The sequence below is a fragment of the Pagrus pagrus genome (assembly GCF_965226575.1).
Source record: "Pagrus pagrus genome assembly, chromosome: 7".
Lineage (NCBI taxonomy): Eukaryota > Metazoa > Chordata > Actinopteri > Spariformes > Sparidae > Pagrus > Pagrus pagrus.
Window position 1 is genome coordinate 23556378 of NC_140191.1, and position 12424 is coordinate 23568801.

The following is a 12424-nucleotide window of genomic DNA, read 5'->3' on the forward strand; positions in this document are numbered from 1 at the left end:
ACTAAAAACATATATGGAAAACGAGAAAAATATTTTAATTGCCAAAAATGTCTGAATTACACAGGATATCCATGATACAATAATTTATTACAAGATTACCCTGTCAAAGGAGATTTTTACTCTTATGTATCGCGATCCTAAATCAGAGCAGACAGAACAACAAAAAGACTATACAACAACATAATCTCCTGCTTCTGTCAGTCTTCATGTCAACTGGAAGCAGGGAGATTTTCAACCTGAGGAGAGGACAGCGTTGCCAGGAGAGGCTGAACACAGGCCCGCTGTCCTCTCACTCCAACAGCACAGGCGTCTGAAACAGTTTGAACAAACCTCAGCGGCATCAGTGTTTTCCTGCAGTCTGTCAGTAAAGTTTGACTTTTCCAGTGGCACTTATATCCAATGTGAAGTCAGCTGGCTGTATTAAGACTGAGTGATTGTTTGATATCTTCTCTTGTTCTTTATGCTTTATTTACTTGTTGGTTCTTATTGTTTCTTGTTTGTCCATTTTTCTAGTCTCACACATTGGCATGGTGCAGGTCTCTATCTGGCTGTATTTTCCTGTGGGAAAGAAACAATTCATCAATGAGATATTGGTATAAAACACTGAACTGTATAGAGTAATAGCTAAGTTCAAAGTGGAGTCAGTTAATAATTGCTGTAAGTGAACTGTATATTTTATTTAAGTCAAACATTGTTGTTGACTGTCTTTAACATAACTTGGAACATTGTTTTGGACTTCAACATGAAAGTGTATAATGTCTTCTTCTGTTTCATTGCATAATGAAATCAGTATATATGAGCATAGTTAGTTATTCATTTAGCCAACAGCTCTGCATGCAAATTCACATTGACTTTGGAAAAAATATTTATGGAAGCATAGGGTTTGTACGTGTGCTGGAAATCCTTAAAAAAAATCTTAAAATTGTAATGTGGTGATTTCAGGGTATTTGGATAAAGTCCTTGACATTGTAACTGCATTACTTTTAAAATACCTTGTTATTTAACTGAATAGTTCACTCTTTGGATCAAGAAATAATAATACCCTGCCTCACTTGCAACACTGTCTGCAGGACCAATCCATAGACAACTGTCTTGGATATCAGCCTGACAGGAAACAGCTTTCAGCAGGGATTTACACACAGGTGAGATAGCTTGTCCTCAATGGGAGTGAATGAACATACTCGTGTTTGGTGAGGGAGGCCTTGTCGCAGGTGACCTCGGTGAGCTGCCCCCCCTCCTTAGTCTGAATCCCCGCTGTGCTGCCTCTCAGAGTGGATATACGTATCAGCTTCACTTGACTGTACACAAACACACAAAGGTTTGAAATACAATGATGACAACTTGATGACGAAGAAGTTTCCATTTTGTGAAATATTTTGTAATTTCCTACATACGCATTAGTGGTCCTCTCTCCTTCATCAAGCAATTTCAGACCCTGGACTTTATATCCAAAGAATTTCACAGCAATGAACATGAGCAGGCCACAGTGATATCTGTAGCAGCAGGTGACGTCTATTACCAGGAACATCACCAGGAAGATGACCATGACGACGGCAACCACGGTACTTATGGCCATACTGCGGCTGCTCACTTTGAGGGAGAGATGAGAGGGTCGAGATGAGCTTACTAAAATTTAGAAATATGATATTACATTTGTGTCAGCATTCCTAACTCACAATTGAAACCACATTTTCAGGCTAACATGCTCAAGTGTATGGGGGCACAAACCAGGCTGATCTCCAATGGTGAAGTTGAACGTTGTAGCTAGAGAGGAAACATTATCACTGACTGCTCTGACCTCCAGTTGATCTCCAGTTGAGCCTGACTCAAAACACAGTTCTTTGAGAGAGATAAAGTCAGTAGTGGGCGACAGCTGTATCTCTTTCCACTCAGCACCTTCTTTATCCTAAGAGAGCATAAGAGAGGAGTGAAGGATGAAAGTTAGACAACAAAAAAGACCAAAGAAGAGTCACATTCACTGTACGGACCGACTAACACTGTCTCTTACCGGTCTGCATCGTACGGTGAAGTGCTGCAGAGGACTTCCACCATCATCACTCTGTTTAACAGGGATAGAGAAGGAGTTATGCTCTGCCTTTTTTCCATCACCTGCAGACAGAAGACAGGGGGGATGGAAATAACTGATGACCATGAACAATAATAACTAATATTTTCATACTGTTTACAGTCCTGGTCAAAAGTTTACATACACTTTTAAAGAACATGTATATGGCAGTCTTTAGCTCCAATGATTTCTACAACACTAAATTTTCTGTGATGGAATGAGTGGAACACAAACTACTTTGTCACAAAATACAGTTTGGTTCTGAAAATTGATGTGACAGGATGTTACAAGCTTCTGGTCATCCTCTGGCTGAATGTTTAACCACTCCTCTTGACATAATCAGTGAAGTTCAACTAAATTTGGTGGCTTCCTGGCACGAACTTGTTTGTTTGGGATCATTGTCCAGTTAGAACACCTAACTGCACCCAAGGCTCAATCTTCTGGCTAATGGTTTTAGGTTTCCTGAAGAATTTAGAGATAATCCTCCTCCTTCATTATTTCATTTACCTTCTTTAGAGCAGCAGATCCACTGGCAGCAAAAAAGCCCCACAGCATAATACTACCACCACCATGCTTGACAATAGGCATGGTGTTCTTGTGGTTAAAGGCCTCACCTTCTCTCTTCAAAACATATTGCTGGTCATTATTGCCAAACAACTACATTTTCGTTTCATCTGACTGCAGTTTTCTTCCAGAAGGTTTTTTCTTTGTCCGTGTGATCAGCAGAAAACTTCGGTTGCATTTGGAGCAACGGCTTCATTCTTGCATGCTAGCCTCTCAGCCCATGTTGATGCAAAACATTCTTGACTGTGGACACTGTCACCTGTCCTCCAGCAGCTTCTAATTCATTGCAGACTTGCTTTTCAGATGTTTTTGGTCTACTTTTGACCATCCTAACCAATTTTCTGTCAGCAGCAGGTGTTAGTTTGTGTTTTCTTCCTGATCGTGTCAGTGACATAACTGTGCCATGCACTTTATATGTACAAACAGTTGTTTGCACAGTTGATCTTTGGACCTGCAACAGTTTTGAAATGGCTCCAAGTGACTTTCTTGACTTGTTCAAATCAATAATGTCCTCTTTCAGATAGATAGATAACTTTATTAATCCCTGAAGGGCAATTAGGTTATCATAGCAGCAGGTACATTCAAGTACAAATACGATCAAAATACAAGGGCAAACAGATTAAATAACTAATAATAGATTCAGATCAATGCTGAGCTCTTTAGACTTTCCTATTGAAGTGTTTGTGGCTGAGTCTAATGGGTGTATCAACAAGCCCGATTAAAATTTAAAAAGTCTTCAGTCGTTATCAATCATAATCACTCAGAAGAAGTTAAGAGGCCATGCTACAAAGCAAATTTGATTGACAAAACATTCTATAATCACCAAAATTGATTGTTCAAGTTGCTGTATGTATATTTTTGACCCAGCATATGTGGTCACATCTTCAGAAGACCTAAAATAAATTCTTTATTGAACCAAACTTTTTTCTGACAAAGTAGTTTGTGTTCTACTCATTCCATCACAGACAAATGAGAGTTGTAGAAGTAACTGTAACTCAAGGCTGCCATGATGTACAAGCTCTTTACGAGTGTATGTAAAGTTTTGACCATGACTCTATGTAGGCTACATTAAGGGGTGAGAGCTAACAAGCTATGCTTCTTCTCACTCCTTTTCGAATATGTCATTTATTTATTTATTTTCTGTGCTTTATTATTATTTTGCTTCCTCAAATTTTCATTTCTATATTATGTTGTGCAAATAATTTGCTTGGTAGCAATCAAGAAGCCTTGTACTATTTGCATATACGGAAAAAAAACAAAACAAAAAAAAACGAATTTGTTTATTGTTTTATCATTTAGTAGATCACTGTGTGTACTTTACCCTCTGAGGATGGATGACAGTAGATTCCACGGTGTCATCAGCATCGTGAATGAACATCAGACAGCAGATGATGATGTCATGGAAACGTTGTGGTGAGGTTTGCATGAATATGAAAAAAATTAACAATGGCAGATGAGGCAGATGGCAGATTGCTAGACTTATTACACACTAGCCTGAGTACTTGCTTGTACACATATTGTACGTTTTACATCAATAAATGTGCATCATTTATACAAACATACATAAAGGTACATGCACAAGCTGCATATTCAGTTTATGCTTTGCACACATCGTGAAATATGGGTTTGATGTGTGTAGCACTTACGTAACGCCAGTGTGCGGACATCGTTTGTGTCTGAGAACTGTCCCACTCCCACTGCATTCATGGCAGCCAAACGCACTGTGTACAATGTGCACTGCCTGAGGGTGCTGATAGCTAAAGGATCTACAGAGCAAACACAGAAAGAAACAACATCAGATCAATCAATCAATCAATCAATCAATATTTGTTTAGTGCCAACTCACAACAAAAAGGGGGTGGTGGGTACAGAAGCCTCAACAATAATAACTGCTTTGATAGTTGAATTATGAAAATTATAATACTAAAAGTATAACGATAATAATCATAATAAAAATAACGATGATAATGGTGATGATAGTAGGAGTCAAGCAGGACCACTGAAGCAGGGCAAACCCTGATCCATGGGAAGCTGCGAGACGAGAGAGCACAGGGACTCCAGGGAAGAGCCCAGTTATTAACATGCATTAATGAGACATGAATGTGTACAGATTGAGAGAAAGAAAGAGGAGCTCAGAGCATCATGGGAATTCTCAGGCTGTCTATACCTATGGCAGCCTAGGTTTTTCTGCATCTTTTTGAGACAGGATGTTCCTTTAATGTTCTTGAATTTAACATTTGTCTTATGAGGATTCAGTTGCAGAAAATTGCAAATCATCCAGATATCATTAAGACATGCCTGAAGTTTGTCACCTTGCTTAAGGGATAATTATGATTGTGTATCATCTGCATAACAATGAAAATGATATTGCGTGTTTTCTAATGATATTCCCTAAAAGAAGCATATAAAGTGGTATAGTTTTGGTCCAAGCACACAAACTTGTGGAACCCCTTCACTAATTTTGGTATGCAATCAGGATTCATTGTTAACTTACACAAACTAAGATCAGTCTGATAACTAGGGTTAGGGGGTTAGGGTAGTGTTGTAGTACTCGAGATTGGTCTTGGTCTCGAGACCGGTCTCAAGACCATTTTTTGAGGCTCTTGGTCTTGTCTTGGAATCGAGGGGATTTTTACTCAGTCTTGTCTCGGTCTCGGACTGGGCAGACTCGGGTTTTTTGAACAAGACCGGTCAAGACCACCGCTGATAGGCTTTTTGTCCATGCCTTACTGATAAGAATAAAAAAGGAGTCTTTGTAGTGGGATGTGATGGTAAATGGTGCAGCACGAAGATCTAACAAGACTAGCACACAGATAAGTCCTCATCAGATGCAATTATGAGATCATTTGCAACTTTCGCCGATGATGTTTTGGTGCTATGATTCACTCTAAAACCTAGAAAGCTGATAGCCCATAGCTGATTGCCAACGATTTTCTCAAAGATCTAAGGGAAAAAGGGAAGGTTAGATATGAGTCTATAGTTGGCTTAAATCTCTAGATCAAGTGTTGGCTTTTTCAGAAGGGGTTTTTCGGATTGATCATGTTGAGTAGAGAAGTGCTGAGTAAAGGTAGAACTTGGGTTTGGGTCTAACAGACATGTTGATGGTTCAGATGAAGAAGTAATGGAAGTTTGCTGGTGAAGGTCAATAATAGAAAAGCAGTCTAGATATACAGACCCTTTCCAAAAAATTAGGAATATCATGGAAAAGTTTATTTATTTCCATAATTCCATTCAAAAAGTTAAACTTTCATAGATTATAGATTCAGGGCCCACAATTTAAATGATTTCAAGTATTTATTTGTTTATTTGTACATAATTTGGGCTTCCAGCTCATAAAACCCATGAAAACAGGAATTCAAAAAATTAGAATACTGTGAAGAAATCAGCCCAAAATTTGCAGGGCATGAATGTTTTAAACTGAGTGTCACACACTAATCATCTACTAAACTCAAAGCACCTGCACAGGTATCTCCAGGTGTCATTAAATTGCTTCACTTTGGTTCAATTGTCTCAGTTCGGTTCAATATGGGGAAGACTGCAGACTTGACAACTGGCCAGAAGACCATCATTGATACCCTCCATAGGATGGGTAAGCCACAAAAGTTCATAGCTAAGGAGGCTGGCTGTTTACAGAGTGCTGTGTCCAAGCATATCAATGGAAAGTCTAGTGGAAGGGCAAAATGTGGCAGGAGAAGATGCACCAGCAGAAGAGATGACCGTGGGCTTCAGCAGATTATCAAACAGAGAAGATTCAAGAATTTGGCAGAGATCCAGAAAGAGTGGAATGAGGCGGGAGTCACAGCTTCAAAAACCACCACATTCAGACGCATCCGGGAGATGGGCTACAACTGTCGGGTTCCTCGGGTCAAGCCACTTCTGAGCCTGAGCCAACGCAGGAAGCGTCTCAACTGGGCCAAGGAGAAGAAGGACTGGACTGTTGGCCAGTGGTCCAAGGTCCTCTTTTCCGATGAAAGTAAAGTGTTCCTTTCATTCGGGAATCAAGGTCCAAGGGTTTGGAGGAAGACGGGTGAGGAACAGAACCCAAGCTGCTTGAGGTCCAGTGTGAAATATCCACACTCAGTCATGATTTGGGGTGCAATGTCCAGTGCAGGTGTTCGTAAACTCTGCTTTTTAAATCCAAGGTCACCGCAACAGTCTACCAGAATGTTTTAGAGGACTTCATGATTCCTTCTGCTGAAGATCTGTATGGAGATGCAGATTTCATCTTCCAGCAGGACCTGGCCCCTGCCCATACCACCAGAAGCACCAAAACATGGTTTGATACCCATGCCATCACAGTGCTTGACTGGCCAGCCAACTCACCGGACCTAAACCCCATTGAGAATCTATGGGGTGTTATCAAGAGGAGAATGAGGGGCACCAGACCCAAAAACAAAGAGGAGCTGACAGCAAGCATCAAGGAAATCTTGGCTTCCATAACTCCCAGGCAATGCCACAGGCTGATTGCCTCAATGCCACGGTGCATCGAGGCAGTGATTAAGGCAAAGGGATTCCCAACCAAGTATTGAAGATTGACATATCGTTTTGAAAGTACCATATTTTGATTGATTTGATGTGATCCTAATTTCTTTCTTTTTTTTCTGCAAAAACTGAGAAGTAAATGGTGATTTCTTTACAGTATTCTAATTTTTTGAATTTCTGTTTTCGTGGGTTTTATGAGCTGGAAGCCCAAATTTTGCACAAATAAACAAATAAATACTTGAAATTGTTTAAAGTTTAACTTTTTGAATGGAATTATGGAAATAAATAAACTTTTCCATATATTCTAATTTTTGGAAAGGGTCTGTATATCTGGTTTTATGGTTGTTTCTAAGGGTTCTGTGTTAGAGGCTAAATTGGTACTATCTGAGGTCAAGGGGTGATGAATTTAGTCTCTAATGAGTAGAATTTTATCATTAAAGAAGACAATAAAGTTACTGCTGAGTGTATACTGAAGAATACAGGGCTCAAGAGAGCTATGACTATCAGCCTGGCTACAGTGCTGAACAGTAACCTGGGGTTGTTCTTATCTTCCTCTAACAATGCTGAATAATAAGGTGCTCTGGCATTATAAAGGGCTTTCTTTTAAGTTTGAAGGCTCTCTAGCCAGAATAAACAAGCTTCTTCCAGACTTGGAACAGGTCCAGAGAAAACTACGATTGTAGTGATGAAATGTACACACACCGTTAAATTCAGTGACTTCTAGGAGGTAAACAGGAGTTATTAATGCCGACATGTATTACAAACAATATTTACGCTTATCTTGAGTTAGCAGTTTCAAATTTGATTCAACACTTTTAAATATTATTTATGTATTTATGGCAGAGTCAGTTTTATTATATAAGTAGTTTACAGTATAAAAGATGAACTGACTGATTTTCTCCTGAATAATGACTGACAACTGCAAAGCCTCTTTTAAGAGCAATGTCACGATGGAGCAGAGAAGGTAGACTCAAACACAGGAGACTGTTGGCGGGAAATGAAATGGAAGTTTTATTCAGGTTCACGGCAACACAGTGATGACTCAACAAAGATTAGACTAACTAAAGTCACTAAAGTAACTAAAGACTGTACTTAAATACAAACTAAACTATCTAAGGGGATGAGGTACAGGTAGAGTGAGGCAGAGAGACACAGGTGAGAGTATTGAGTGGGAATGCTAGGAACATGGCTGAACTAACAAAGGAGATGCAGTGTAGGTGTGGAGGGAAAGCAGATTAGGAAGGGGCACAAAAACACAGGAGGGAAATGGAGCGAAATACAACACAAAAACCCAGAAAACACATAGAACATACAGAAAGTGGAACTGAAATGACAGGACCATGACAAGCAAAGGTTTTACCTGAAGCTGGGACCATGGCTTCCTCCCACTGTTCTGCTGCACTTTGCCTCCACTGTAGAACAAAATGTGTGATCGGTGTTCCTCCACTGATGGGCAGAGTTTTGAGGGAGAAGAGGACTGAGGATGGTCCAGGTGAGACTGACAGGGAGTGAAGCGGGCCGGGCTGGGCTGTGGGTCAGAAGGGAGGAGCAAATGAAGGAAGGAAAACCAAATGTTAGAACATTATAAAATGTACTAGAAGGATGAGTATAAGTAAATATGCAGTCTACTTTTATTTTCTTACTGTGTATTGCAACATCTCTTGATGCATTTCCAGAGGTGCTGACAGCCATGCAGGAATACAGTCCACCATCAGAGGGCATCACCTCCTCAATCACCAACGCACCGTCAACAACACGGACACGACCAGAGGATTCCTGACAGAGGGAGGCACAAAGGAAATATTCAATCATATATATACAGACCTGTAAAAGCTCAAACTTCATGTAGCTGGAATAGCTGAACAGTGATAGAAGTTAGACGGTAACATGGAGTTAACTGGGGTGCTGTGTGTCAAGTCATAGAGCTCATATTGTTCTGGGGATGATCAAAACTGCCTATGTGTGTGTATGTGTCCATACACTCTTACCACTGTGTGTCCATTGTGCTTGTTGAGCCAGTGTAGCTCAGGCTGAGGATGGCCAGAGACGTTACAGGACACAGACACACGCTCACCCACTGACACACTCTGCTGCTCTGCAGACACAAACACCTCCGGGGCCTCTGAAATAAAATGATCACAGCAGCAACCATCTCACTAAAATGTAAAGACATGCTGAGCGACACAAGTCCCAGAGTCATTATAGTACAACTGGATAAAGTAACATGTCATCATGGTTCAATAGCACGTTTTCAATTTTCATGATGGTGTTAACAGAAAAACTTATAGAGAACCGAACCAACCGAAAACATGAAGCATGATGGTAGCGCTGCTCTCAGCTATCTTGTTGGTTGCGGTGCAGTGCAAAACAACATTTCTTTGTCAATCAGTGTGCCTAACCATATCAGGTTTTTCAAACCCCTGGCCATTTCATTTAATATTGATGTGAAAAAGATACTGACCATTAACAACAACAGACACAGAGAGCAATTTATAGATGGGCCTTCCTCTGATCTGGGCCTGACACACGTATGTCCCAGCATCCTCTCTTTTCACCTTTTCAATAAGGAGTTTGTTATCAGGCAGCTGACGCACATGGCTTCCCTCTGAAGTGAGAGAAAAAGGCAGACAGTGAACAAATAAAAGAGTCAAAGTTATGTTTCCGGATAAAAGTCCATCATTCAGCCATTTTACTGCAGACTTCTACAAAGCACACTGCAAAGCCCCTTTTGCTCTGGGATGTATGTATACACCCAAGACCCAAGTATATTTGTTGTAAAGCAATAAAATAAGTTATAGCAGACACAAATCTAAAGCACCTTTGTGTAGGATGTCATGATGGGTAAAAAGAAGGTGCTCACTTAAATACAAACTGTATTACTGTAATGGTGACTAGTGATAGAAATATTTACAAGTGCTGGATCTAAAGATCAAAAACTGGTCCAGGGTCCTGGTCCTACCATTAGAAGGGATTGCTTGCTTGTCTCTGAGCCACTGAACATCCACAGCTGGCTGGCCGGTCACCAGGCATGGCACCACACCGTCTGTGCCCTCCAGAAACTCGTGGTAGGTGGTGGTTTGGCCAAATGATGGACCGTCTGTCAAAAGAGGAGAAGCTTAAGTTGACTATTTTGCCTGCAACAAAATGGGTGCTATCATCAAATTAAATAGGGTTTGGTTTATTAAAAAAGACCTTTTATTTTAGGATTTCTAGTTAAATAAAAGATCTGTCGGACTGGACAGGTTCAGCAACAACTGATCAAACAAGTAGGTGATGCAGCCGGTTGTTACGTACCGTAAACATGCAGCCGCATCTCAGTTTTATCGTATCCAGTGTTGAACTCACAAAGACAGGTATACGTGCCCGCATCTTGCATTGTGGCCTTCTTAATAATAATTTTGGAAGAGGTTTCATTGATCTTTGACACCTTTTTATCACTGATTTTTTTGCCATCCTTGGACCACGTTATTTCTCCGCCTGCCACAGCTGGGACAGGACAGGAGAGGAGAAGGAAAGGAGGGAGAGACAGAGTGAAAATAACTGTGGAGGCCTTGAGTTTCAAACTGAAACATTTCATTTACATTGTCAAGTTTCATAACCCATCAAGTCAAATTGAAATCACTCACCTATACACAACACTGTGACTTCTTCTCCCACCAGAACATCTGGGTTCATGTTTATGATGTGAGTCCTTGCATCTGGAGGAGAGAAGATTCTAATTTTCCTTTTGCACCTATTTCATCTTTCAAAAAAAGGCATTTGAGAAGCACACCTACATGCACTCATACTAATTCTACCCTAATATTGCACACGTTGGTCAACTAAAAACATTCACAAGGACTTCATGGTCTACAACATTGGTCTATACTCCTGTTTTGAGCAACATCCACACATTTCAAACCTGAAAATGATAGTAGAACTGATAGTTCTCCATGCTGTCCGTGTTCCCAACAGATTAGAATTGACAAAACGGATTTACTGCAGCATCCGCCTCACAACACACATACCCACGAGAGTCATAGTGATCATTGCTTTGTCATTTTAAACATTAAAAAAAGGAGTGACATACTGTAACTCACATTTTGCTCTTGAAATGTGAGTTCATATTTCTACATCATATCATTAAACTGTAAAAGAACAATGTAAAACAAATAAATGGTAACTTTAATTCCCTTAACAAATTGTATAGCCCAAAGAAATGTTGACCATCTTGAGCTGTTAGAGGGAAAAACCTCTGACAATAGATGACAACTGTTTATTTAAATTTTTCAGATGTTCAAATCCTACTAAAACTTGATTTTTGTAACAAAAAGTGACAGATATTAGTTTTCAATTTATATTAGTTATTGACTGCTAGCACTTCAAAATGAACTCGCATTTACTCACAGTCTCAGTAATTCTGCCATGCAGAACATATCAAAACATTTTATTACCACACCGTGTTTGTTGCTAAAATCTTAATAATGTCCATGGATCTTACCTGCGCTGTACATCAACAGCAGCAGCAGCAAGGCTGTCCTGAGGATCAGAACTGATTGCTTCATGTTCACCTGGCTGCTGATTGCCAATCTTACGTCTTCAAGTCAACGCGCCACAGTTTGTCCGTTGAGTCTGAATGTTTTGATTTTTCTGTCAACACAGCTGGACAGAAAGCTTCAATGCTTGTCTGATAAAGTTTACAAACTCAACTTAAATCTGCTGAACTCAAAGAAACCTCAAATATATGTAACTCTGTGTCGCACTAATGTGCAGAAACCTGTTGTTTCCATCCACCAAACATAACTATGATAGGGAGAGAGGCTGAGTCAGAGGTTATATAGGGGCACAGCTCAGATGAGAGGAAACGAGAAAGGGGTGTGGAGGAGAAAGCATTGCTCTCACATCCCTACTTTAAAGGAGCTATTTTTAATTCCCGATCACCTGCTTCAAATGAATAGGGGCAGTATTTCACCCTTTCTCAATGTTTAGTTCAAACACTTTTTGCTATTTGTCTTATATATTTTGCTTGTTTCTATGTAAATTCATTGTTGCAAGTTGTTAAAATTGTAAATAAAATAAAATAAATAATGAAATAGTTACTTACCTTCATATTTATTGACCAATTTATTCAACATTTCTCAGTTGCATTGTTGCATTTTTTTCTTTCACACAAATACAATAAGTGCTAAATATGACTTCTGGATGTATATAATTCTGAGAACAACCCACATTCGAGTAAAGCTGGCACAAAAAGTCTTCCAGCAGGTTTTAATGTTTCATACCAGATATTGTCAACACAAAAGCCTTTCATGTTTTGCCATTTATTGCAAAGTT

The 12424-nt window shown here is 39.8% G+C and overlaps 1 protein-coding gene across 1 annotated transcript; it reads right to left on the reverse strand.

Annotated features, from left to right (window-relative positions):
- Positions 1 to 14: 14 nt before the first annotated feature.
- LOC311260145 (neural cell adhesion molecule 1-like) lies at positions 15 to 11873 on the reverse strand. Its single transcript, XM_084357660.1, has 15 exons — positions 11592 to 11873; positions 10738 to 10809; positions 10406 to 10597; positions 10071 to 10208; positions 9569 to 9716; positions 9414 to 9487; positions 9100 to 9233; positions 8755 to 8887; positions 8472 to 8639; positions 4276 to 4395; positions 2009 to 2109; positions 1729 to 1906; positions 1395 to 1590; positions 1182 to 1298; positions 15 to 558 (listed from the first exon to the last, which is right to left on the reverse strand). The coding sequence occupies exons 1-15, from the start codon at positions 11653 to 11655 to the stop codon at positions 516 to 518; spliced, it is 1878 nt and encodes a 625-aa protein (XP_084213786.1). The 5' UTR covers positions 11656 to 11873; the 3' UTR covers positions 15 to 515.
- Between the last annotated feature and the right edge of the window lie 551 nt (positions 11874 to 12424).